The following is a 27,999-nucleotide window of genomic DNA, read 5'->3' as shown; positions in this document are numbered from 1 at the left end:
GGGCTCACGAGTCCCTAAGGACTCGAGTTTGTGATTTAAATGGGGCTTAATTGCCTCAGCTGTGCAGCTGGGAGAGAGTGGATTAGTTACCCATAAGTCCATTGTCTACCTGCATTCCAAACATCTTGCACGTGTCCTATTGGACGCATTGCAAGACTCACTGCCGTGCACCCCCCTCTTCAAGCGGAAGGAGGAAGTGCGCGGTAGGGAATCTTGGAACGCGCCCAATAGGACACGTGCAAGACGTTTAGAATGCAGGAAGACAACGGACTTATGGGTAACTAACCCCCTCTCTCCCAGCCGCACAGCTGAGGCAATTTAGCCTCATTGAAATCACGAATTAGAGTCCTTAGGGACTCGTGAGCCCACCACTGGTGGTGGATACATAGTTACATAGTTATTTTGGTTGAAAAAAGACATACGTCCATCGAGTTCAACCAGTACAAAGTACAACTCCAGCCTGCTCCCTCACATATCCCTGTTGATCCAGAGAAAGGCGAAAAAACCCCTACAAGGCATGGTCCAATTAGCCCCATGCATGGAGACCACCAACATAGAAATAGGATTAGATCAGTCCACTACTATAAGAGCATAGACTAAGCCATAAAAACACCAACTGTAGTAACCAGCCTGCCAAGCATGCCATAACTATTTCATGCTCTTCACATTTCAGATGCTGGTGGTAAGAAGGGAGGTAAGAAGAAGGGTTCATCTTTCCAGACTGTATCTGCTCTCTTCAGGGTGAGTTCCATGGTCATCTGTATAGTAATAAATATATATTTTTCTCCTACTTGCTGTTACTGAGGTTTCTTATTATTTCCCACCTACAGGAGAATCTGAACAAGCTGATGACCAACTTGAGGAGCACCCATCCTCACTTTGTGCGTTGCTTGATCCCTAATGAAACCAAGACCCCAGGTTGGTTGAACAAAATCTTTCAGTGATATTGACTAGATAAGATCAGCTGAATTAGGGTTTAAAGTGAACCTCAAAGGGAAAAAAGTGATCTTACGTGGTGCTTACTTCAGGAGGGAGAATCCCCTTGGTCCTCCTCAGCAGAGGCTATCCAAAGGTGAGACCCCTGGAAGTCCGCTTGTCAGTGCTGTGTGCAGGCTTAGTGGAAGCTTTCTGCTTGGGCTCCGGCAGCAATAGCCAAGCCTGATAGGGTCCGCTGTACTGTGCAGGCACGAGCCATCTGCGCTGTAAAGCGACTCTAATCGGTCTCGGCTGTTTCCGCTGGAGCCCCAGTTGAAATCCATTACTGCACCTGTGCAGACAGGCAACTATTATTATTATGGTTGATGGTGGTTACAGGGTGTCAGCGCAGGATCGGGCGGGCTCAGGGGGAAGGTAGGAAGCCTCACAAGGATCCAGAGGCTTCTCCCTCCCGAGGTATCAGTTTTGTTTTTTTTTTATAATCATACAGATTCTCTTTAACCTGCCTGGCGTTCTATTAAGATCGCCAGGGAGGCTGCGCGAGGGTTTTTTTTTAATAAAAAAAAAACTATTTCATGCAGCCAACTGAAAGTTGGCTGCATGAAAGCCCACTAGAGGGCGCTCCGGAGGCGTTCTTCTGATCGCCTCCGGCGCCCAGAATAAACAAGGAAGGCCGCAATGAGCAGCCTTCCTTGTTTTGCTTACATCGTCGCCATAGCGACGAGCGGAGTGACGTCATCGACGTCAGCCGACGTCCTGACGTCAGCCGCCTCCGATCCAGCCCTTAGCGCTGGCCGGAACTTTTTGTTCCAGCTACGCTGGGCTCAGGTGGCTGGGGGGACCCTCTTTCGCCGCTGCTCGCGGCGGATCGCCGCAGGGCGGCGGCGATCAGGCAGCACACGCGGCTGGCAAAGTGCCGGCTGCGTGCGCTGCTTTTTATTTGAGCCAAATCGGCCCAGCAGGGCCTGAGCGGCAGGCTCCGGCGGTACTGGACGAGCTGTGCTCGTCCAGACCGCCCAGCAGGTTAAAGAGGAGCTGCAGCCTAAACAAACATACTGTCATTAAGTTACATTAGTTATGTTAATTAAAATAGATAGGTAATATAATCTCTTACCCACACTGTTTTAAAAGAACAGGCAAATGTTTGATTTCATGATGGTAACCATCTTTTTGGTTGAAAGGAGGTGACAGGGAGCATGAGACACAGTTCCAACTGTCCTGTGTGCTGATCACCCCTCCCAGTTGCTAGGCAACGTGAATAACAACATAGGAAATCCCATCAAGCTCTGCACAGCATCAGGGAAAAAAAGCCTGGGCTCTTTTCTTTGATGGGTGGAGATTAGATAAAAATGCAGCTTAAAATGATGCTTTGGTAAGAAAAATAATGTTCTGATGCTGTAAAACTGTTAAAGAAACACAAAGCCTTTTCAGTTCTGCTGAGTAGATTTTTAGTCCGGAGGTTCACTTCGAAGGACCTCTGTCGCAAAAATCCTAAAATGTAAAATACATGTAAACACATACAGTACAAATAAGAAGTATGTTTCTTCCAGGGTAAAATGAGCCATAAATTACTTTTCTCCTATGTTGCTGTCACTTACAGTAAGTAGTAGAAATCTGACATTGCCGACAGATTTTGGACTAGCCCACTTCTCATGGGGAGTTCTCAGGGTTTTCTTTATTTTTAGAAGCACTTAGTGAATGGCAGTTGCTCCGTCCAACTGCCAAAAAAGTGTGCAGCGAGCAGCAAGGCTGGCCAGCATTTTTGTATAAATATTTTTCAGGTAATGTCTTTATAAAGAATAAAGGCCATGCTGAGAATCCCCCATGAAGAGATAGACTAACCCAAAACCTGTCGGTAATGTCAGATTTCTACTACCTACTGTAAGTGACAGCAGCATAGGAGAAAAGTAATTTACGGCTCATTGTACTCTGGAAGAAACATACTTCTTATTTGTATGTGTTTTAAATTTTAAGATTTTCGCGACAGTTCCTCTTTAAGTGGATATATTATAAAAAGTTATACTTAGTATAAAGTTTGAGTTTTTTCTTTATAACTTTTTTCTGATGACAGTGAATTGTACTTTATAATTAATTTATGTTTAGGTGCTATGGAACATGAACTGGTCATGCACCAGCTCAGGTGTAATGGTGTACTGGAAGGCATTAGAATTTGCAGAAAAGGTTTCCCGAGCAGAATCCTCTATGCTGACTTCAAACAGCGGTAAATGCCTTTAAATTAGCTGCATATTAGAGCTGTAAATTAAGCATTAAATGTCCCAAAAATATGATATACTTTGCTTTTGCATTTACAGTTACAAGGTCTTGAATGCCAGTGCTATCCCCGAAGGTCAATTTATTGATAGTAAGAAGGCTTCTGAGAAGCTTCTCGGGTCCATTGATGTTGACCATACACAATACAAATTTGGACATACTAAGGTACTCTTTTCAGTCCAATATGTAGTGTTTAAGCAGTTTAACAGGAAAGACAGTTTAACATTTAATTGCATCCTTTATAGGTGTTCTTCAAAGCTGGTCTCCTGGGTACCCTGGAAGAGATGCGAGATGATAAGCTGGCCCAGCTGATCACTCGTACTCAGGCCATGTGCCGAGGATATCTTATGAGGGTTGAATTCAAGAAGATGATGGATAGGAGGTATATTCTGTTTTGAAACTGGTTTCGACCTTAACACAAAATGTTGCATCAAGGGATCACACCTTGTTTGTGTTATTTCCAGAGAATCTGTCTTCTGCCTCCAGTTCAACATCCATGCTTTTATGATTGATTGTCCCAAGAATGTAACTGGAGGGCAATTATAATATTGCAGAATTGTTGAAATACAGCTAATTGCACTTTGTAATTCTGTGACTCTATTCATACAATGAATTACTTAATACCCCAACATGGTACCCCTAAAGCTCCCCTATTTTTATACGTGAAACCCTCACTGTTGTAGTGAGGGTTTCACGTATAAAAATAGGGGAGCTTTAGGGGAACCATGTTGGGGTATTAAGTAATGTTTAAAGGGAAGATCCGAGCTGAAAAGAAAAAGCAAGATCTAATTATCGGAGGCTTCCTCCAGCCGCTGGCAGCCAATGTGTCCCTCCCCGCCGCAGCTCTGCTCCCAGCTGGTGGCCCGGGGTCCCCTCCGTTGCTACTGCCGACCAGCATCTTCTGTCCACAGCTGTGCCCCTTGCAGCCACTTAGCCTGGAGATGCTCCAGACCACGGGAGTGCGATTGTGAGCAGTAGGGTCTGTGTGCAGGCGCATGAGATACCGACCTGGCGAGGTTGTCATCTGCAATGGAGGGGACCCCGGGCCACCAGCTGGGAGCGGAGCTGCAGCGAAGGACAGATAGGCTGCCAGGGGCTGGTGGAAGCCCCAGGTAAGTAGATCTTGGGGGGGGGGGGGGGGGGGGTTAGCTCGGACCTTCCCTTTAAGAAAAATGCTTGGTTGGTTTCAAGTTTATCCAGACTAAAAAAAAAATCCTTTCCTTATTATTTGCACTATGAATTAAAACCTGACTAAGAACTCAAGCTTTTGTTTGCAGGGAAGCCTTATTTTCTATTCAGTACAACATCCGTGCTTTCATGAATGTGAAGACCTGGCCATGGATGAAGCTGTACTTCAAGATCAAGCCTCTTCTGAAGAGTGCTGAATCAGAGAAAGAGATGGCAAACATGAAGGAAGAATTTGAGAAGACAAAGGAGGCTTTGGCGAAGGCAGAGGCAAAGAAAAAGGAGCTTGAGGAAAAAATGGTCAGCATTCTGCAAGAGAAGAATGATCTGCTGCTCCAAGTTTCTTCTGTAAGTATTCAACCAGAGTTACTTACAATATCAAGGCAAAAGCCCCCAAAATACTATAGTCTATGTGAATATAAAATACACATATAGCTCTTGGTGACTCGGAACCACCAGGAGAGTATAAGGGGCTAAAAGTGACCGAAAACTCCCTCCTACTAAAAAGCAAATCTGAGTATAATTTGTCTTTTTAAAACTGAAGGTACTGTGATAATTCAGCTTTAAATGGGCAACTGTGGTTTCCCCCAATGCATCACTTCAGAAAGTGCAAATCATCTCTTTATGCTCCTGAAGCCAGGCTTACATCCAGAACCACTGGTGTGTAGCAAGCCTATAGCTTATGAATTTTACATGGCCACATCAACCACATGCATATTCTATGTGATTTATGAATGAAAGAATTAAACTTATAATTGAATCTTGCTACAGGAAGGAGAGAACTTGGCAGATGCAGAGGAAAGATGTGAAGGTCTCATAAAAGCCAAGATTCAACTGGAAGCAAAAATCAAAGAGATTAATGAGAGGCTGGAGGATGAAGAAGAATCTAATGCAGAACTGACGGCCAAGAAGCGGAAACTGGAAGATGAGTGCTCTGAGCTGAAGAAGGACATTGATGATCTTGAACTGACTCTGGCCAAAGTAGAGAAGGAGAAACATGCCACAGAAAACAAGGTATCTTACTAATACACGTAATATAGCATGGTAAGATGTTACACTAAACAAGCCACCCAGCACAGCAGCTTGTTGGGGCTTCACCGAAGTTATCATTGTTATACTGAAAGAAAACCTGTAACAATAAAAAAACCTCCCCTGTGAGGTTCTTACCTCGGGTGGGGGAAGCCTCCAGGTCCTATTGAGCCTTCCCCCATCCTCCTCGGTCCCACAGCGGCGGCGATACAGCTCCCCAAACAGCTCCTGTGTAGTAGAGCGGACCGGACGGAGATCGGCTATTTTCGCCTATCTCTGTGTGGAGAGCCGCAACTGGAGCCAGGAAAGGTAAATAAATCAGCACTTGTCAGGCTTGTCAAGGAAGGATTCCAGAACACTTCAGAGGAGCCAGCGCTGGACTTCCTGCAGCTACAGGGGAGGGGGAAGCCTCATTGGGACCCTAAGGCTTCATCCTACCGAGGTGAGTACCCCCAGGGGAACTTTGTTTTGTTACAGGCTCTCTTTAAAATGCATGGATACATCCTTTGAGATTAACAGCTTTGTAATTTCTAAAATGTCACCTGATGAAGATGAAGAAGCTCAAATCGGCACATGCTGTGCACCACATAGTGCCTAGTATAAGTGCAGCTAGAGCGGCAATGCTATAGTCCGCGGCCGCGTATCATCAGTTCGAGTGTTAGCAATAGCCAGACCCTGACTTACGTGCCCCCCCCCCCCACCAAGTTTCTATGACTCGGAGGGGAAATAGTATTTAACACCACTGGGAGTTTCAGAGGCAGCAGGATGTACTCAACTGCCTGGCAGCAATATGATAAGTACTCTTTCCAAGAGGCTTTGCAAAAAAATAAAGTATGACTTAGTTTATCTTGACTGATAACAGAAGATGCCCAGATAAATCCCAGGATTTAGAGTTATGGAGATGATCCTTTGAATCTCAAATGTTTTAGCTCTTCCTTAAAATGACGCTAGTTTAGTAACGCCAAAATTGTTATGACACTGCATGTTAAATATATAGTAGGTTGTGACAAAATGAACGCCACAACACTTATCATTCTTGTGTTGCCCAGGTAAAAAATCTCACTGAAGAGATGGCAGTGCTTGACGAAAATATTGCCAAACTCACGAAGGAGAAGAAAGCTCTTCAAGAAGCCCACCAACAAACACTGGATGATCTACAAGCAGAAGAGGACAAGGTGAACACCTTGACTAAAGCCAAGACCAAGTTGGAGCAACAAGTGGATGATGTGAGTAGAATCAGGGTAAATAATGCAATTAGGTTTGCCATAATAATTTTGTAGAAATGATTTATTATACCTATGTAATGTAGCTTGAGGGATCTCTTGAGCAAGAAAAGAAGCTCCGTATGGACATGGAGAGGGCAAAGAGGAAGCTGGAGGGTGATCTGAAGCTGGCTCAGGAATCCACAATGGACCTGGAAAATGACAGGCAGCAGCTGGATGAAAAAGTTAAAAAGTAAGTTACAGTTACACACTAGCAGAGTTGTAAAACATAACAGAAAAGCAGAAACGTTTAACTATATTAAACTTTTATGTAAACAGGAAGGAGTTTGAAATCAGCCAGTTGATGAGCAAGATTGAGGATGAACAAGCTTTGGGAGCCCAACTACAAAAGAAAATTAAGGAGCTTCAGGTAACTTAGATAAAGGAGAAAAAGTGATAAAAACGGCAGCCTAGTGTTTTTAAGAATCTAATAACGTATATAAACTTTAGGCCCGTATTGAGGAGCTTGAAGAGGAGATTGAGGCAGAGCGTGCAGCTCGGGCTAAGGCAGAGAAGCAGCGTTCAGACCTTTCCAGAGAGCTTGAAGAGATCAGCGAGCGTCTGGAGGAAGCTGGTGGTGCAACCTCTGCTCAGATTGAAATGAACAAGAAGCGTGAGGCTGAATTCCAGAAGATGAGGCGTGACCTGGAGGAGGCCACCTTACAACATGAAGCTACTGCTGCTACCCTCCGTAAGAAGCATGCTGACAGCCTTGCTGAGTTTGGAGAGCAGATTGATAACCTTCAGAGAGTCAAGCAGAAACTGGAAAAAGAGAAGAGTGAACTGAAGATGGAGATCGATGACCTTGCCAGCAATATGGAATCTGTCTCCAAATCAAAAGTAAGTGCGTAGTTTGCATTGTATGTCTTTTTTTACATAAACAAATATCCTAAAAGTGAATATACAATAATAAAAATCTGTAATTTATTTATTTTTTACTACCTAAACCCCTTTTTTCTGGTACACTACCTTTGACTAGTAAACAACTTAAACAAGAAATAACCATGTTCTAATCAAACGTTTTTCTATTTCAACAGGCAAACTTGGAAAAGATGTGCAGAACCTTAGAGGACCAATACAGTGAGATCAAAACCAAAGAAGATGAACATTTGAGAGTAATTAATGACTTAAGTGCCCAAAGAGCACGTCTTCAAACAGAGAATGGTAATTATCGGTTATGATGTTTATACTGTGGTAGTCAGGAGCGAGACAGCTAATTTTGGTGCAGCGCTTTACTGATAATGTGGGTGCTGCCATAGGCCGTAATGAGAATCTTGGCTATATCAACACTCCGGACTTATAGCCGGTGCCTGTATTACATGTCTGTCCCCCTCCCCTTCCTGAGTGGCGACAACTCAGAGGGGGAATAGCATTAACGCCACTGACTTTCAGCAGGCACAGTGTGAGCCGTCTTTTGACTTATCCCCACCCCAAAATTTGGCAGCGGATATTTTACATGCCTGATTCAAGCGATCTAAGGCTAAAATATATCAATTTTGTTGTCTTCAATCTCTGCAAACAGGAGAATTCAGTCGCCAATTAGAGGAAAAAGAGGCCATGATATCTCAGCTGTCAAGAGGCAAACAGGCTTTCACCCAACAAATTGAAGAGCTGAAGAGACACCTTGAAGAAGAAACAAAGGTATAATGGCTGTTCCTCTAATAATATTCTCCTGTCTGGCTCTGTAGTCAACGCTTCTCATTCTTACATAGCAGACTTCTCTTGAATTTCTCCCCTTCTCGGTAACTCCCTTCTTCAATCTTTTACTCACTCACCTACATTTACCATGTTTGGGCACAACCTGGAAATCATCTTTTCATGCAAGTGTATAATCTCATCTAGGACACTCTATCTGGCCATCAACCACCATACTACCATCTTGTACACAGCTTTCTCTTACCAATTGTTCTACCCCGTAATCCCTTAAAATGTAAGGTCAAAAGGGCAGGCTCTCTCTTTCCACTTTTTTGTATTGCTCTGTAATGTAGGTACTTATTTTCAATGTCTATTGTATTTTGTATTGTACAGCACCATGGAAGATGCTGGTGCTATTGAAATTGAAATCCCAAATAATAATATGTTGTCCACTTAATTGATGGTTTTGTGCTGCCATACTAATGAGAGAGTCACTTAGTTTTCTGTGTCTAACTTAACTAGGCCAAGAACGCCCTTGCTCACGGACTTCAGTCTGCACGCCATGACTGTGATCTACTCAGAGAGCAGTATGAAGAGGAGCAGGAGGCCAAAGGTGAACTTCAGCGTTCACTGTCCAAGGCCAACGGAGAGGTTGCTCAGTGGAGGACAAAATATGAGACAGATGCCATTCAGCGCACAGAAGAACTTGAAGAGGCCAAGTAGGTGTCTCATTCCAGGTTTAAAAGATGGGGGGGGGGGGGGAACACACCAGTTACTTTGAATTATTATGGAAGGAGTTGTAAATAACAATATTTTTTCCTATTTTTTTTAACTAGTGGCTTCTTAAGAGATTGGCAAGCCCATGGCTGGATTTTAGGCAATGCCACAAAGGTCATGGCCTAGTGCACCGGGAAAGTAAGGGGCGGCCTGTGGGCAGCAGGGTGAAAGTAGCAGTTAGCCTGCAGAACATTTGTCCTGCTACACAGAGTTTTCACATAGCGATGGGGGGCTAATAACAGCCGAATCTAGCACTCAGGGGCTCAAGGGGCAGCGGGATCCTTTGAAAAGGGCTCCTGAGCTGCCTGTATGAAAAGGGCTCCTCCATAGACATCAATGTAATTTCTGAAAGTATAGGCTACAAGGTGGTGAAAAGGGCTCCCGAGTTTTGATATAGGCTACAAGCGGCACCCTTTTGTAGTCTATTTTTTTTTCGACTACAAGGTTTTCGGCTACACTAGGGCACCCCTTTGTAGCCCATATTTTTTATTCGGCTACAAGGTTTTCGGCTACAAAAGGGCACTTCTTTGTAGCCCATATTTTTATTCAGCTACAAGGTTTTCAGCTACGAAAGGGCACCCCTTTGTAGCCCATATTTTTATGGCACCACCTGGGGAGTCTTAGGGTTAGGCACCACCTGGGGGGTCTTAGGGTTAGGCACCACCAGGGGAGTCTTAGGGTTAGGCACCACCTGGGGAGTCTTAGGGCTAGGCACCAAATGGGGGGTCTTAGGGTTAGGCACCACCTAGGGGGTTAGGGTTAGGCACCATCAGGGGAGGGTTCTGTGTGAGAGTAGGGAGCAGTTAGGTCATAATAATCACTTTTCTTAGCTATATCTAGAGCCCTTTTATAGCTCAACAAATGCCTATAACAGCATCCTTTTAAATAAACTAATACTAGCTTTTTCGGCTACACCAGGTGCCCTTTGTAGCCGAAGTTGGCATATATGGGCTACACCATGTGCCCTTTGTAGCCGAAGTTGGCATATGGGCTACACCAGGCTCCCTTTGTAGCCAAAGTTGGCATATATGGGCTACACCATGTGCCCTTTGTAGCCGAAGTTGGCATATGGGCTACACCGGGCACCCTTTTTGTAGCCGAATTTGGTATATATGGGCTACACCAGAAGTCCTTTTTTCCAGGAGCCCTTTTCAAATAGACGCGGGGCAGCAGACGGGCACTTACAATGAATTCTGAGCTGCCTGTCACTCACCAAATGTGCCGCTCACCAAGGAGTGTACAATCTGCCATCATGTCTCTAACTGTCCTCAGAGAGAAGCTTACAATGTACCTCGTGCCATCACTTCACTAACTGTCCTCAGAGGAGCCTACAATCTAATCCCTGCCATGTTTGGGGGGGGGGGGGGGATTTAGGTTGCTATTGGTTTGAGGGCAGCTGGTATTAGTTGGCCTTGGGCAGTAAAAAGTACAAATCTGGCCCTAGGCAAGCCTCACACAAATGTCACTTGCTATTTCATATATTTTTTTTTGCCCTCTAACATCAGCAATTGTGTCATCAAATTACATAGAACAGCTTTGCATAAAAAAACAGTTTTCATTAAACTTACAGTAATTGCAAATTACAGAAAGAAGTTGGCCCAACGTCTCCAGGAGGCTGAGGAACAAATTGAGGCAGTCAACTCCAAATGTGCTTCCCTTGAAAAGACCAAACAGAGACTACAAAATGAAGTTGAAGACCTCATGGTAGATGTAGAACGTTCAAATTCAGCCTGTGCTGCTCTTGATAAGAAGCAGAAGAACTTTGATAAGGTAGGTGTTTCACTTTTATGGGTATCAAAAATGATCTTGAGATAAGAGCAAATAGTTTAATAAACTTGCAGTTCCAGTTTTGATACCAGTAGTTGACTTGCAAATGAATGTGTTGATTTAACAACTGCTTTTTTCATTATTTTATTTGCCTAGGTTCTGGCTGACTGGAAGCAGAAGTATGAAGAAACCGTAGCTGAGCTTGAAGCCTCTCAGAAAGAATCCAGGTCTTTAAGCACTGAGGTTTTCAAGATGAAGAACTCCTATGAAGAGGCATTAGATCAATTAGAGACTCTTAAGAGAGAAAACAAGAACCTCCAACGTAAGTTTTTCAACGTAATTGAATTTTGTAAAATTTTCTCCACAAGAAAACTAACATGGCCAATCAGATAATTGTAGAAGCAGCTAATTTGGCAGCACAAACATTTCAAGCATATATTCAAACTGCTTAGAATCTCCAAAAACCATAAATCCCTCCCCATAAGATGTGCTGTTTTGAAAAATATGGTTTGTGCTGTAAATTGAAAATCCATGTTGATGTGCTGAAGTTCATCAATTGTTAAGCTGAATTTGTGTGAAAAAATACTTGTTTTGCAGAGGAGATCTCAGATCTCACAGAACAGATTGCGGAATCTGGAAAAACCATTCATGAGTTAGAAAAGAACAAGAAGCAGGTTGAACAGGAAAAGTCTGACCTGCAGTCTGCTCTGGAGGAAGCTGAAGCCTCTCTGGAACATGAAGAGGCCAAAATTCTCCGCGTTCAACTTGAACTGACCCAGATCAAGTCTGAAATTGACAGGAAGCTGGCTGAAAAGGATGAAGAGATTGACCAGATTAAGAGGAACAGCCAAAGAGCTCTTGAATCCATGCAGAGCACATTGGATGCTGAAATCAGAAGCAGAAATGATGCACTGAGACTGAAGAAGAAGATGGAGGGAGATCTCAATGAGATGGAGATCCAGCTGAGCCATGCCAACCGTCAAGCTGCTGAAGCCCAGAAACAACTCAGGAATGTCCAAGGACAACTGAAGGTAGAGTTCATATGGAGTTTTATGGAACGTGTGTCCTAAAAAGATTTGCATGAGCCTAAAATATTTCATATCCCTATTAGGATGCCCAACTGCATCTCGATGATGCTCTTAGAGGAAATGAGGACTTAAAGGAACAGCTTGCTATTTCTGAAAGACGTAACAATCTCATGTCTGCTGAAATTGAAGAGATGAGGTCTGCCCTTGAACAGACAGATCGTGCACGCAAAGTGGCTGAACAAGAACTGCTTGATGTTACAGAACGTGTACAACTTCTTCACACCCAAGTAAGAAGAAGGTTCTTTTGGATCTTTTTTGTCTTTTCTTCTAAATGTTTGGAGTATGTGCTTACTAGCTGTTATTTGTAATACAGAACACCAGCCTTATCAACACAAAGAAGAAGCTTGAAACTGATGTCTCACAGCTCCAAAGTGAAGTGGAAGAAGCTATACAAGAATCCAGGAATGCAGAAGATAAAGCAAAGAAAGCTATTACTGATGTAAGCATTTGGGTACAATGTCAGATAAACAGGAAAACAAAAACTGCAATATTGTATGACTATTATTATATATGAATTCCTCTAGGCTGCCATGATGGCTGAAGAGTTGAAGAAAGAGCAAGATACCAGTGCTCACTTGGAAAGGATGAAGAAAAACCTAGAGCAGACAGTGAAGGATCTCCAGCTTCGCCTGGATGAGGCTGAACAGTTGGCATTGAAAGGTGGCAAGAAGCAACTCCAGAAACTGGAGGCCAGGGTATGTATCTCAGTGTTTAATTATCTGTTCCTTACTGCAACGAGAACTTCAAAAGAAGTGTTTTGTAGTTAGAAGATTTGTGTTTTTCATTTTCTGTGACTTAAACCCAACGATCTCACATTGTTCTACAGGTCCGTGAATTGGAAAATGAACTTGATGCCGAGCAGAAGAGAAGCTCTGATGCTGTGAAGGGTGTGCGCAAATATGAGAGGAGAGTCAAGGAGCTCACATACCAGGTGAGTTGACCTTATAGTCATATGATGACAAACAAATATGTAGATTGAGACCGGTTCACACTGCAAACTGGCGTCAGCGGTGCGTCGCGCCCACCGCACTGCCAAAAACAGGCCTTCAGGGAACACCGCATTAGTACGTGGTGTTCGCTGTCTGACCACCAGCCAAGCAGGAGGTGATGCGCGCTTCTTTAAAGCAACTCTGAAGCGAAAATAAACTTATGAAATAATGAATTGTATGTATAGTACAGATAACAAATAGAACTTTAGTAGTAAAAAAAAGTCTCATGTGGTTTTCCAGTCCCGGAACCGTTAAAACACTTGAGTTGTTATAGAATAGAATAGTGTCAGCTTTATTCGCAGAGTGCAACAGTGTCGTACCTGGAATTGTTTGTGGTACACATGGCATCAGACATAGGACATATTGAAAAACTTCACATTTTAAAACATGTCATGAGACAAAAGACTTAGTGTGAATACATAAGACAAAGTGCAAATATTAGTCAGTGGGAATGAAGTTTTAGATTTTTTGACACATTTGAACAGGTTGTGATCAGAAAATGGTGTTTGGGGGCTAGGCGGGTTGTGTGCGGGAGGGTTCATAAGGTCAGGAGGAGGACTACTTGGGAGGGGTCATGAGTTCAGGAGGAGGACTGCTTGGCAAAGATGTATCTATCAAAAAGAGCTTCTCTGAGCTCTTCGACAAACTTGGTCAAACTTACTCCTGTTTTCTAAATTCCTTAAACAACCAAGAAACAGTATCCCATATGAAAATTTACTTTTTTCCTAAGTTTTCTCCTAGGTGATATTTTCAAACTTGCCAATAAAAGGCCTTTAAAAAAATACTCAAAATAATTTTGATTGTTCCTTTTAACTATCTTTTTGGTAATTTTTGCGAAGTGCTAAATTATTTTAAATCGAAAATGAAAAATTATCTCCTAGGGGAAAACTCAGGAGGAAAAGTTAATTGCATATGGCCCAGTGAGCGGCAGCTTGAGATAAGATTTGACTGCAGAAAAGTTCAAAGAGTCACAAGCTCTGCTCTGTTTTACAGCTTAAAATACAGAGTGTGGTTTCTAAACTGCAAATATGACAGAATGATGCAACATTATAAATAAAGCTATATAGATGTAAATATAAACCAATTTAAATACAACTAATAATAACAAAATTGCTTTATTATATTATTAACCACTTCACAACTGAGGGGCTTTACCCCTTCAGCATCCGAGCAATTTTCTCCTTTCAGCGCTCCTTACATTCATTCGCCTATAACTTTATCATTACTTATCACAATAAAATGAACTATATCTTGTTTTTTTCACCACCAATTAGGCTTTCTTTAGGTGGGACACTATGCCAAGAATTATTTTATTCGAAATGTGTTTTCATGGGAAAATAGGAAAACATTTGGAAAAAAAAACATTATTTTTCAGTTTTCCGCCATTATATTTTTTAAATAATGCATGCTACTATAATTAAAATCCATGTAACTTATATGCCCATTTGTCCCAGTTATTACACCGTTTAAATGATGTCCCTACCACAATGTTTGGCGCCAATATTTTATTTGCAAATAAAGGTGCATTTTTTTCAGTTTTGCGTCCATCCCTAATTACAAGCCCATAATTTATAAAGTAACAGTGTTATACCCTCTTGATATAAATATTTAAAGATTTCAGTCCCTAAGGTAACTATTTAAGTTTTTTTTTTTTGTAATTTTTTTACATTTATTTTAATATTTCAGAAAAAAAATATTGGTAACAATTGGGGAGTGTGGGAGGTAATTAGTTAAAATGAATAGTGAAAATAATGTATTTGTATATGAAAAAAATGTTTGGGTGTAGTATTACTTTTTGGCCACAAGATGGCCACATTTTTTTTTTAGGCGTCCTGCAAGCGTCCGAAGGACGCTTGCAGGAAGGGAGGCTGGGAAACTGAGTTTTCTCACAATGATCGTACTGCTTCTCGTAGAAGCATGCCGATCATTGCGGGGGCAGAGATCAACGAACGGGAATGGATTTTCCCGTTCATTGATCTCCGGGCGAGCGGGCAGCGGCGTGCACGATCGCGGGAGAGAGCGCACGTGCGAGCGGGAGCGCGGACATCGGCGGCAGCGGCTGTGGCGGCGGGGGGTGCGTATATCTATGCTCCGGGCGGGGAACTGAAGTCCAAAGGAGCGTAGATATACTTTACCCGGGCGGCGAAGTGGTTAAGGATGCTGTATAATGAGGGAACTAATTTAACATAAGCAGGTAAAACTGTTTACAGACTAAAAATATTTGACTGTGTCTGTCTAACTTACCACAGTCTGAAGAAGACAAAAAGAATGTCTTCAGGCTCCAGGACTTAGTTGACAAGCTGCAGGTGAAGGTCAAGACTTACAAGAGGCAAGCAGAGGATGTTGTAAGTATACGTATACTACCACTTTTTTTTCATTGTACAAACACGTGTGAAAGCGAACGAAACAGATGATGGATGAGCTAAAGCCACTTCATGAATATTTCAGGAGGAACAATCCAACGTCCACCTCTCCCGATTCAGGAAGACTCAGCATGAGCTGGAAGAAGCCGAGGAACGTGCTGACATTGCAGAGTCACAAGTCAACAAGCTCAGGGCCAAGAGCCGAGACATTGGCAAGGTAAGGTCTTATGTTTTGTATTAACGGGCCTGCACTCCTGCCCGTTACAAAAAGTTTACCATCTATAGAGGGCTGTTCAATCAAGAAATAGGATACGTAATAAAATAGTTCAGGGTTGACTTGCAGAAAAGAGAAAAAGCTGAGAATTTAGATTGTAGGAATCAACTTTCTCATCATGGCTGGGTTTGTACAGCAATTGGAAACAAACTGTAATGTGAGCTCCTTGAGCTTTGAGGCCCCTTCATATATGCAGTAAAGCACATTACACCATTGTATGTACAGTTTACAAACTCTCCTTACCTCTTTTATCAAGCCATTGTCCCCTTACACAGTAACCTGGTATGAAGAGAGCCCTCTTTCTTATTGCATCTTATACACAGAGTACCCTGCCTTTACATCATGTGTCTTACCATTACCCCGTCACACTGTAAGTTGGAATAGGCAGGTCTCTCTAGTTGTATCTTGGTAGACTCACAGCGCTATATTTTCTACACAACTAGGACAGGCAGACTGCCTGCTGTCAGCCTAGCATTTTGGATGTATCAATAAAGGAAATCTGGATTTGAATTTTTACTCATTCTTACTGTATGTTTTTTTTACAGTTTAGTGACTCCCCTTGCCTCTTTTGTCCTACCATTAACCCCTTATATTATAATGTGGTATAAACAGGGCCTTTTATATTTTGGTAGACACACAATGTGGTACGTGGTGCACAGCACCATCTGTAACACATACTTACCAGCTCCTCTTTTTTCATTACTGCCTTACACTATAAACTGGTATGGGCAGAGCTCTCTCTCTGTTGTCTCTTAGTCACACAGCACGCCACCTTATATGCGGCATACTCTCCCTTTCCTTACCTTGTGTCTCCTCCCATGGGGGTCATGTTCATTAAACATTGGTAATAATATTACAGTGTGGGCACGGAAATAATATTGTTACTTTAGTACCGGTCATGCTACTGGAGTACCGCGGGTCATGCTACTAGCGTATCTGACAGTACTTACACATGGAAGTAATGGAAATATTACCACGTGCTGTTACCGATGTTTAATGAATCAACCTCAGTACCCTCCATGGAAAACTGGTATGGTCACGGTTCTCCTTCCTTTTGTATCTTGAGAGATACACAACTCCACCTTATATACAGTTTACTGCCTCCCCTTACCTCTGGTATCCTACCATGATCCTCTTGTAAGTTGTAATCTGATGTGCACAGAACACCATCTCCTGTATATTGATAGATGCGCAGTACCATCTCTATATACCTTACCAACTGAAACCAATTAACATTCTTCTTTTATTTCTGCAGAAAGCAGAGGAGTGAAGAGGCAACGAAACAGCATGCAGCGAATGACCATACAATATGGGCTTCCTGTGTCATTAACACTGTCCTTATGTAATTAGATGTGTAGCTCTAGATGCAAATAAACTATGAAACAAAAAACGTGTGTCACGCATGTCTTTCATATGGAGATATCCAAGGTTGGGAGTACATTTTATCATTATTATTTTTTAGGGGTACCAGGGGCATAACTAGAAATCACTGGGTCCCTCTGCGAGACTTTGGATAGGGCCCCCTCCTGCCAATACCCCCGGGGAATGGGGACAGAACAGCGCTGTACACAAGACCCTGCTTAACACTGAATAGGGACTGTCTACAAATCTTTGTCTGCAAAATTTTATATAAATCCTTATCAGTGGTTGAGCAGATGCAATCATTAGAACAATTGTGCAGAGTGCAGAAAGTTTTTTTCTCTCCTTCCACTTAGTTGTTAGTCTCTCAGTACGTGGCCCCCTGTGGCTTCAGGGCCCCCCTTGCGGCTGCATCCCTTGCAGGGTCCATTGTTACGCCCCTGGCGGGGAACAACTACCCTGTTTCCCTGAAAATAAGCCCTAGATAGATTTTTTTCTGGATTTTTGAGGATGCACAAACAATAAGTCCTACACCAAAAATAAGCCCTCGTACAGTTCATAAAAAGCCAGTTACAGTATACATGTAAAAAAATAAAATCAACTGGCAATAGAATACAGCAGGACAGATAAACTGTTCACCAAGGAAAGAAGACACCCCAAAAAAAGAATCATTCTCAGAAGACCCCACGAGATCCAAAACAATAGGTGTTGGCAAGTGCCGGGCTCTTGTACATGAATAAAGCAGAGTTACAAGAAATAAATGATGTATTGTAAATTGAACAGAGACGCCAAAAGAATAAAATCAATATTTAAAATATTTAAAAGTGCTTAGGAGGCAGTGGTGGACTTACCTCCTTTAAGCAGACACAACAAGCTGTGTATTCAACAAGGTATATTTATTGGTACACTCCAAGGGTTAATCACAACGCGTTTCGCAGGCCCATACCCGCTTCATCAGGCAGTAAGGGTAGGAGTATGTCAGGGTCACACCTGGCGCCTAAATGTGGATAGCAGTATGTCAGGGTCACACCTGGCGCCTAAATGTGGATAGCAGTATGTCAGGGTCACACCTGGCGCCTAAATGTGGATAGCAGTATGTCAGGGTCACACCTGGCGCCTAAATGTGGATAGCAGTATGTCAGGGTCACACCTGGCGCCTAAATGTGGATAGCAGTATGTCAGGGTCACACCTGGTGCCTAAATGTCGATAGCAGTATGTCAGGGTCACACCTGGCGCCTAAATGTGGATAGCAGTATGTCAGGGTCACACCTGGCGCCTAAATGTGGATAGCAGTATGTCAGGGTCACACCTGGCGCCTAAATGTGGATAGCAGTATGTCAGGGTCACACCTGGCGCCTAAATGTGGATAGCAGTATGTCAGGGTCACACCTGGCGCCTAAATGTGGATAGCAGTATGTCAGGGTCACACCTGGCGCCTAAATGATGACATTCCATGTTTCAGAATAGGAAGACATTACCATATTTAAATAATTGTTGCTTTTTTTATACACAAATAAATGTAAATTGTTGTTCATGGAAAAATAAGGCAACCCCTGAAATTAAGCCCTAACTCATCTTTTGGAGCCAAAGTTAATGTAAGACCCTTGCCGATAAGCAATTACAATTTTCTCCTCGGTTATCTCCTAGGAGATAATTTTCATATTTCTTTAAAATAACTTTTTAGCATTTTACAATTGAAAAAGTATCCCAAAGTTGGTGAAAAAGTACCATCAAAATTATTTTGAGTATTTTATTGCTAACTGATGGTTTACAGGCATTTTATGAAAAGGTGTAAAAGTATCACCTAGGAGGAAAACTCAGGAGAAAAAGTGAATTGCATATGGGCCACTGTCTTATTTTCGGGAACATATGTCATGCATGCAGAATCCATGGCCCATATGCAATTATTTTTTTCACCTGAGTTATCTCCTAGGAGATAATTTTCAACATCACTGTAAACTAAATTTTCAGCATTCTACAAATGAAAATGTATGCAAAAGTTGGTGAAAAAGTACTATCAAAATTATTTTGAGTATTTTCTTGCTTGCTGGTGACTTCAAAAGCATTTTATAACAAGTTGTAAAAATATCACCTAGGAGAAAACTCAGGAGAAAAACTTAATTGCATATGGCCCCATGTTTGGTTAGAAACAGACCTTACAGTGGCTGCCTTCTGTATTCTTCAGTGGGATTACTGGACAGAAAGTCACCTGTGCCTGCGAAATATCTCCCCCAGGTCCAGAATTAAGGTTTCCTGACTCTAAAGGTCTACAATGTGCCATGGTGGGATGCGTCCACATTATGTGTTCATTGATATTTCCATTTAAAAGGAACCTATCTTGTTTTAACTAGCAAGGCACATTTTTGTGTAAGTGTGTATTGTACAATGCTTCTGAAAGTCACCCATGTTGCCTTTCTAACAACTGTAATTGTGTCATATTCTCACAACCATATTCCTTAAAAAGTCTCTTCTTGGTGTTTTTTACTGTAGCTGAGGAGTAACCTCCAAGTTATGGCTGTAATAAAACACAGGACAGACTGTAAATCTTGTTACGTTGCATACACATTCACTAAAACAGATGCCTGTAGAGATCAGGACTCAATTCCTAGGGTGACAGTTCTGGCCACAAGTGTCTATAGATGCTTCCTCTGGCTACAGCTGAGCGACATGTACTGTTGGTATGGGGGGAGGGGTTCATGATGGAGGAGCCTCTGGCAGGAGGGGTAAGGAGGGGAACAATGTGCTAGGCCATTGTTGTAAGCGACCACATGGGACACTTGTACACACTCAGGATTCTTGGCCAAGATGGCCCCAAACAGCCGTCTCAGCTGAATTTAGTCTTGTGTGTGTGTACGAGGCTTCAGATTGCACCAGAAACCAAGCTGACTTTGATTTCCTACACACATACTATCACCTAGACCACTTCTATAGATATCTACAACTTAAGATTGCCTCTGGAAATTACGTTTCAAATACCAAATTCACAGGCAGAAGGCCACTTAAAGCGGACCTGAACTCAGAACATCCTCTCTGCTCCAAAAGATACACAACAGCATAATAAACTTTAAACAAAAAAAACAAAACAAACAACATTTCTTTGTTACAGCTGATACAAATCCTAAAATAAATATGCACTGTTTCGTCTTCCTGATTCATGGAAGCAGACATATTGTTATGTCTATGTCATGTGACACAGGGGAGAGATCAAATAACAACTTGTGATTATGTACAGATGAGGGGGAATTAAACAGACAAAACTCTCTAAATACATACAGGGTGCATGTATCTATGTTTTCCTTCTGTCCTGTGCAAGAGTTCAGGTCCACTGCCACTTAAAGTGGATCCGAGGTGAACTTTTACACATTGCATAATTGTGTTCCTTTCCTATTGTTTATAGGGCATTCCTCAAGCCAAATACATTTTTGTTTTTGTTTTAATACTCTAATTCCCTATAAACTAAAAAAGTCACGCTCACAGGTTTTCAGAGAGCCAAGGTAGTAGCAAGGGCTCATGGGAGCTCAGTCTAGGCAGGAGGAGGGGGAGGTGTTACTAGCCATTAATTTCAGAGACAGAGGGGAGGAGGGAGGAGGAGAGGGGATTAGGCTGATGGCTCAAGATACAGATAAGCCTGCCTCTGTGTAATGTTTACAAACAACATGGCTGCTGTCATTGTATCACAGGAATAAATAATCATATTCTATTAAAACTGTTTGCAGCTAGATTTGCTGTGTAAACCATCTAAACTTTACATAAGATATATAGACAAGTTACTTGTTATAGTTAGTTTTTCATCTCGGATCCGCTTTAACCAGTCTTCTTATGACCATCATGGCCACCTCCCCTATTGACAAAAAAGACTGTTGCATCTTTAGAACTGAAAGCAGCTAAAGTATTGCACTATGCACACTAGATAGCATCCAAGGCCTTTGCTGGACAGCCTGTGCCCAGAATCGGCCGTGTGTGTGAGTGAGTGTGTGTGTGTTTATGTGTGTGGAGTGTGTGGTGTGTGTGTGTATGGTGTGTGTGTGTGTTTTGTGTGTGTGTTTTGTGTGTGTGTGTGTGTGTGTGTGTGTGGCGTGTGTGTGTGTGTGTGTGTGTGTGATGTGTGTAGTGTGTGTGTGTGTTGGCAGGCAGGTAGAGTTGTCAGTTGTCTCGTTATTACTTATAACTTAGCTCTCACAACCAGACTTAAAGGAATAACCACAATGATGACATTTAATTAAAGGGGATATACAATGCAATCACTGTGGAGCAATACAGTACAGGATGGGCATGGTACATGTCTAATGGACAAATGTGCCTCCCCACTTACGTATTCTGGATTTACATACCTATAGATACAGGTTGATGTTTTCACCCAAAATACAATGCAGACATCTCAGTGGACAACTGAAACGCAACCTACAAGCCTTAATGGGCACCACGGGGGTGTAGTGGTTAGCACCTTTGCCTTGCAGCACTGGGTCCCCAGTTCAGATCCCAGCCAGGGCAACTTCTGCAAGGAGTTTGTATGTTCTCCCCGTACATACAGATAAGTTAATTGGCTCCCTGCCTAAAATTGGCCCTAGACTACCATACATTCACTACACGATACATCGACATACGACTATTACAGGGATTAGATTGTGAGCCCCTCTGAGGGACAGTTAGTGACAAGACAATATACTCTGTACTGCGCTGAGGAAGATGCTGGCACTATATAAGTACTGAATAATAATAAGTTACTAAGATTCTCTGGCTGGAAGGCAGCGGAGAACAAGTAATCTAAAAAATACAATGTCACAGCAGGCCTGGGCTTTATTTTCTCTTTACAAAAAAATGTTGTGCTGCTAAGTGGTGAAGGTTCTCAAACTGTCACCTAAATGACAGCAGTACACCACGAGCACTGCTGATAGGCTAGAGGCATGCACCTGCAGGCTGTCCTTACATTATTACAAAAATGCTTCACTGCAGTTGTGAGCTCACGCCTAGTAACCCCACCATCATCTGTGATGACCCAGACGAGAATTCCAAATGTCGGTAAGTTTTTTTTACAAGTGTTCGGGGGGCTTTGAAAGTGGAAGGGATTCATAAAATTAATTTTTAACAATAAATGTAGTGTGTGTGTATGTGTGTGTGCATTTTTACTTTTTGGCCACTAGATGGCACTGCAAACATTATCCTGATTTAACAGGAAGTGTTCACTTTTTTTTTTTACATTCACACTTTTACTACTTCCTGTATTATAAATGAACATGGCCCGTGATTGGGGTCATGTCCATTCATTACAGGCACTGCAATTGGTTAGGCCGTTAGGGGAACATTTGTTCCTGTTCCCCAATCGCAGATTTCCGTGACCTGACAGTATGAGCAGCGGGGGGTGCGCACTGGTGTGCACGTGGTGGTGGGGGGTGAGCGGGCACGTTAAAACGTGCTGGAGCCGTTAAGAGGCTCCTGCAGGCCGTTTTAATGCGGCGGCTTGTCTGCAACTGGTTAAACAATGCAAATTGCCTGGCTGTCCTGCTGATCCTCTGCCTCTTATACTTTTAGCCATAGACCCTGAGCAAGCATTGTTTCATGTGTATGATTCAGACAGTACTGCAGCCAAAGAGATAAGCAGGATAGCCAGGCAACTGGTATTGCTTTAGGTTCGAACGATTCCTGCTGAAGGCGAACCGCTTGCGTTTTTGAAAAACCTGCTAGCACATGTAACACTATGGTAGTGTTCTTACTGTGTTCTTAGAGTTAATGGCAAACGTGTTACATGCAGCGGTTTGCCGGCGATTCCGGAGCGATCGCGATAATCATGTATAGAACTGCTAATCGCGATCGCTCCCAAATCACTACAGGGTCCAGTGATTTTTCTGTGTTAATCGCGGAAAAATCTCTCCCGCAAAACACTAGCGGTAATCGCTAGGCGTTTTGCGGTTTTAGGTGTGAACGTGCCCTTACAGATTGTCTCCAAGCTCCTCAGCTCCACTACATTCTTTAAAGCGCCAGAAACGTATTTGTGGCTCATCCTAATTTGTGGTCCTCTTATTACTTTCCCTACTTGTGTCTCCAGCCACTGCAATCAGAGTTAGACCTCTCTATTCTGCAGTTTTGTACAGCCCTGGATGACCTTAGTAAACAAATATTTGTTTCCTTTTAAACAATATGCGTTGCCTGGCAGCCCTGCTGATCTATTTGGCTGCAGTAGTGTCTGAATCACACCAGAAACAAGCATGCAGCTAATCTTGTCAGATCTGACAATAATGCCAGAAACCCCTGATCTACTGCATGGTTGTTCAGGGTCTGGGACTCAGACATGTTTATGCTGCTGGAAGAAGCCGGTGGGTGAGTATCAAATCTTTTTATGACAGCTCTGGTACACTTTAACCACTTCACCACTGAGGGGTTTTACCCCCTGACCACCAGAGCAATTTTCACCTTTCAGCGCTCCTTCCACTCATTCGTCTATAACTTTATTATTACTTATCGCAATGAAATGAACTATATCTTGTTTTTTCCGCCACCAATTAGGCTTTCTTTAGGTGGAACATTATGCCAAGAATTATTTTATTCTAAATGTGTTTTAATGGGAAAATAGGAAAAATGTGGGAAAAAAATTAATTATTTTCCAGTTTTCGGCCATTATAGTTTTTAAATAATGCATGCTACTGTAATTAAAACCCATGAAATGTATTTGCCCATTTGTCCCGGTTATAAAACCGTTTAAATTATGTCCCTATCACAATGTTTGGCGCCAATATTTTATTTGGAAATAAAGGTGCATTTTTTTCAGTTTTGCATCCATCCCTAATTACAAGCCCATAGTTTATAAAGTAACAGTGTTATACCCTATTGACATAAATATTTAAAAAGTTCAGTCCCTAAGGTAACTATTTATGTATTTTTTTTTAATTGTACATTTTTTTATTTTTTTTTAATTACAAAAAAAAAAAAAAAAAGGGAAGTGTGGGAGGTAATGAGTTAATTTTTTGTGTAACACTAATTTTTTTCTATGTAAAAAATGCTTAGGGTGTAGTTTTACTATTTGGCCACAAGATGGCAACAGTAACTTTTTGTTTATTGCGACCTGCGCGCGTCCTTCCGGACGCTCGCAGGAAGTAGTAGGAGGCTGTGAGTGTTTGTTATTTTTCACAATGATCGCGCTGCCCATCGGAGAGCAGCGGATCATTGCGTGGCTTAGATTAACGAACGGGAATCGATTTTCCCGTACATTGATCTCCGGGGGAGCGGGCGGCGGCGTGTTTACTAGCGGTGGGCGGCGTGTTTACGAGCGGGAGCGGGGGCAGCGGCGGGAGCGCAGGAAAGTACGGATTTCTCTGTCTCTGGGGGTTAAAGGATGGAAAAAGGGACGGAGAAATTCGTACGGGCGGGGGTAAAGTGGTTAAATGCCAAAAGCCATTTTCACCTGTCAGTGTTCCTCCTATTCATTTGGCCATAACTTTATCACTGCTTCTCACACGTGACTGAACTATATCTTGTTTCTTTGCCACAAATTAGGCTTTTTGTGGGCAATACTTCTTTTCTGTAATTCTTCATTTTTTATGCATTTTATAGGCAAAAACAAGAAGAAAAAAAAGAAAAAATACTCTATTTCTCCAATTTCATCCTTTATAGTTTTAAAATAAGCAATGCTACTATAAAATAAACCCCACCAATTTTATTTGCCCGTTAGCTCCCGTTAGTGCCGGCTAGCACAACATTTAAAGGGGAACTGAAGTAAGAGGTATACGGAGGCTGCCATATTTATTTCCTTTTAATCAATACTAGTTGCCTGGCAGCCCTGCCGGTCTATTTCTCTGCAGTAGTATCTGAATAACACCAGAAACAAGCATGCAGCTAGTCTTGTCAGATCTGACTTTAAAGTCTGCAACACCTGATCTGCTGCATGCTTGTTCAGGGGCTATGGCTAATAGTATTAGAGGCAGAGGATCAGCAGGGCTGCCAAGCAATTGGTATTGCTTAAAAGGAAATAAACATGGCAGCCTCCATATACCTCTCTCTTCAGTTCCCCTTTAAATTATGCTCTTAGTACAATGTATGGCAGCAATATAATATTTGGAAGTAATGGATTTTTTTAACAGGTTTTTTTTTTTTTTTACCTGATTGTTTGGTAAATGGGGTGGGAAGCTTTGGAAAGGATTAATTTGTATTACCGTATATTCCGGCGTATAAGACAACTGGGCGTATAAGACGACCCCCAACTTTTCCAGTTAAAATATAGAGTTTGTGATATACTCGCCGTATAAGACTACCCCTCATCCATCACACATCAAGTGAAAAAAAACAAAAACAAAAAAATCATATACTGATGCAATGTATGAACAGATACTGGTGCTGTACTGTATGTGGTACCCAGTATATAACAGTATATAGTCGATTGACTGGTTGGATTGGTCAATTCTCCCTCTCCCTAAGTGAATTGGTCAGCTCTCCTTGTCTACCTGTTTATCAGAGTTGTATGGAAAAATAGATTGCACTGTACCCATAAAACACGCCTCTTTCACCCTTCTGGCCCATCCATGTATTCTATTTACCTCCTTCTTTGTCTCTCAGATCTTGCACATGTGCGCCGCTTCACTAGACTCCTCAGCAGCCAGATCTGAGAGTCGGTAACAGGATAGGGCTTATCACCCAGCATCAATGACACCCGGTGTATAAGACGACCCGTGAGTTTTCAGAAGATTTTCAAGGTTTAAAAAGTAGTCTTATACGCCAGAATATACAGTATTTATTTTTTTTTTATTAAAAAAATGTGTGGTGTGCAATTTAACTTTTTTTTCCCACTAGATGGCACTAGAAACACTACCCTGGTTTACCAGGAAGTGTTTATTTATTTATTTATTTATTTATTTATTTTTACTTTACTTTTGTTCCATCATTATGAATTGACATGGGGACTGATCAGGGTCATGTCCATTCATTTCAGGCACTGCGATTGATTCGGGATACCCTCAGTTCCTTTCCCCAATCGCCACTACGGAAATGCAGCCGGGTTCATGTGCTATACGCGTCCAGTTAGACTTGAGCAGTGACTATAGGTGTCCAGATAGACTGAAGTGGTTAATTGAGGAAAAATTAAACACACATGCAGGATGCATTGGTCAGGTTTTTAAAAGTTACAATTAACTGGAAAAATCAATCACACTTCTCAAATGGGAAAAAAATTACATCATTTGTAGCAACCTTAATTTTTGAAATTTCTTAGCTTGCTGTACATGGAAATACTATTACCACTAAATTGCAAAACAAAACTAGTGAATAAGCTATCTGTGATTATGACAGTTGGGAAGCAAATGTGGAATTTCTCTTATAAGTGTGAGTAAATGTAGTCAAATTAATTCCAAATCAATACTTCTACATACCGTCATGTCTTATTTTAGCAAGGTTTTAAAATACTGCCATGTAAATCTTTTTGTTATGACACCAGTAAACAATATCACCAGTCCACACTCCCTACTCAGTGTCTGTCGAAGTGCTGACAAGATATGCACAGGCCACATAAATGTCTGTGCAGACAGACATTTTACATCAAGAGAGAAAGATGGGAATACTTCAGAAGCCAGGACATTTTATAAGCATACCTTCAAGCAGAGATCACCACGCACTAGTTTACTATCCACATTGGCACTGAGAAGGTTATACTGCCCGTAACATGCAAAGCATTTTACAAATGGCCTAAAGTAATAATACAAGTATTTTTCATTGTTGCGTAGGGTACCCATTTAAAGCATTTTGTACACACTTAAAGGACAACTGAAGTGAGAGGGATATGGAGACTGCTATATATATTTCCTTTTAAACAATACCAGTTGCCTGGCAGCTCTGCTGATCTGTTTGACTACTGTGGTGTCTGAATAACACCAGAAACAAGCATACAGCTAATCTTGCTAGATCTGACTATAATGTCTGAGGGCTTAGTGGGACGTTGTTTTGCAATGCAACGTTAAAGTCACAATGCAGCATTTCAACGCAAAAAAGGTGGTAACGCACTTTATTTATTTATAAAGCACCGACATATTACACAGTGCTGTACAGAGTATATTGTCTTGTCACTAACTGTCCCTCAGAGGGGCTCACAATCGAATCCCTACCATAGTCATATGTCTATGTATGTATCGTGTAGTGTATGTATCATAGTCTAAGGCCAATTTAGGGGAAGCCAATCAACTTATCTGTATGTTTTTGGGATGTGAGAGGAAACTGGAGTGTCTCTAGGAAACTCACGCAGACACAGGGAGAACATACAAACTCCTTGCAGATGTTGATCTGGCTGAGATTCGAACCGGGGACCAAATGCTGCATGGCGAGAGTGCTAACCACTACTCCACCGTGCTGCCACATTAACGCTGCATTACCATTGCACACAGTAGGTACAGTAAAGCATACAGGCAATGAAAAGTATGCTTTCCTGTACCCGGTAACGTGAGAGTTTAGAGGTAACGCTAAATGTTATAGTGCGACGCTAACGTCGCGCTGTGTACGACCCATGGGATTAGCATTGCAGTCCGGTAAGTGCGTTATAAGAGTTTATGACTCAGCTCCGCAACGTCCCACTGTGAATAAGCCCTGAAACATCTGATCTGCTGCATGCTTGTTCAGGGGCTATGGCTGAAAGTATTAGAGGCAGAGGATCAGCAGGACAGCCAGGCAACTGGTATTGCTGAAAAGGAAATAAATATGGCAGCCTCCATATCCCCGTCGTTACAATTGTCCTTTAAGTCTAAGTACACTAATGGCTATAAACCGTGAGTAAGATCAATAAAATATTTATTATTTATTTATTCGTGATACTGTTGCCTTAAGTCAAGCATACATTTATATCTAGAAGTAGAAATAAACTGTGTAATGCAAAATAACATGAAGCAGATATAAAATATTTAAAAGTGGAAACATATTGCACTTATATAAAACCTGCCTTATTTGCATATTTCTCCTGGATGCCTTCAAAGTACATATATAAATTTAAAAAACTGGTAAATTAAGAGTTAAACATTAAGGACTGGTTCACACTGCAAATTGCCAAACACCATCACAAGCACTAAGACTTTTTTCCATTTTTATTCGTCCTGGTT

At 42.0% G+C, this 27,999-nt stretch overlaps 1 protein-coding gene across 1 annotated transcript in view; it reads left to right on the top strand.

Annotated features, from left to right (window-relative positions):
* Positions 1–16,966, top strand: part of LOC137541034 (uncharacterized) — a 117,890-nt gene extending 100,924 nt beyond the window's left edge. The window contains exons 55-78 of the mRNA XM_068262179.1: positions 674–741; positions 831–918; positions 3,040–3,157; positions 3,249–3,372; positions 3,453–3,589; positions 4,485–4,740; positions 5,164–5,406; positions 6,471–6,647; positions 6,731–6,876; positions 6,963–7,053; positions 7,134–7,523; positions 7,721–7,847; positions 8,206–8,324; positions 8,841–9,037; positions 10,682–10,865; positions 11,019–11,184; positions 11,460–11,893; positions 11,974–12,177; positions 12,264–12,389; positions 12,475–12,645; positions 12,777–12,881; positions 15,189–15,284; positions 15,388–15,519; positions 16,832–16,966. Coding sequence (XP_068118280.1) covers positions 674–741; positions 831–918; positions 3,040–3,157; positions 3,249–3,372; positions 3,453–3,589; positions 4,485–4,740; positions 5,164–5,406; positions 6,471–6,647; positions 6,731–6,876; positions 6,963–7,053; positions 7,134–7,523; positions 7,721–7,847; positions 8,206–8,324; positions 8,841–9,037; positions 10,682–10,865; positions 11,019–11,184; positions 11,460–11,893; positions 11,974–12,177; positions 12,264–12,389; positions 12,475–12,645; positions 12,777–12,881; positions 15,189–15,284; positions 15,388–15,519; positions 16,832–16,846 — 3,914 coding nt within the window. The 3' untranslated portion in view covers positions 16,847–16,966. The remainder of the gene's footprint in view (positions 1–673; positions 742–830; positions 919–3,039; positions 3,158–3,248; positions 3,373–3,452; positions 3,590–4,484; positions 4,741–5,163; positions 5,407–6,470; positions 6,648–6,730; positions 6,877–6,962; positions 7,054–7,133; positions 7,524–7,720; positions 7,848–8,205; positions 8,325–8,840; positions 9,038–10,681; positions 10,866–11,018; positions 11,185–11,459; positions 11,894–11,973; positions 12,178–12,263; positions 12,390–12,474; positions 12,646–12,776; positions 12,882–15,188; positions 15,285–15,387; positions 15,520–16,831) is intronic.
* Positions 16,967–27,999: the final 11,033 nt, after the last annotated feature.

The sequence above is a fragment of the Hyperolius riggenbachi genome, chromosome 12 (assembly GCF_040937935.1).
Source record: "Hyperolius riggenbachi isolate aHypRig1 chromosome 12, aHypRig1.pri, whole genome shotgun sequence".
Classification (NCBI taxonomy): domain Eukaryota; kingdom Metazoa; phylum Chordata; class Amphibia; order Anura; family Hyperoliidae; genus Hyperolius; species Hyperolius riggenbachi.
The sequence above is the reverse complement of the archived record's forward strand: the minus strand, read 5'-3'. Positions and strand labels throughout refer to the sequence as shown.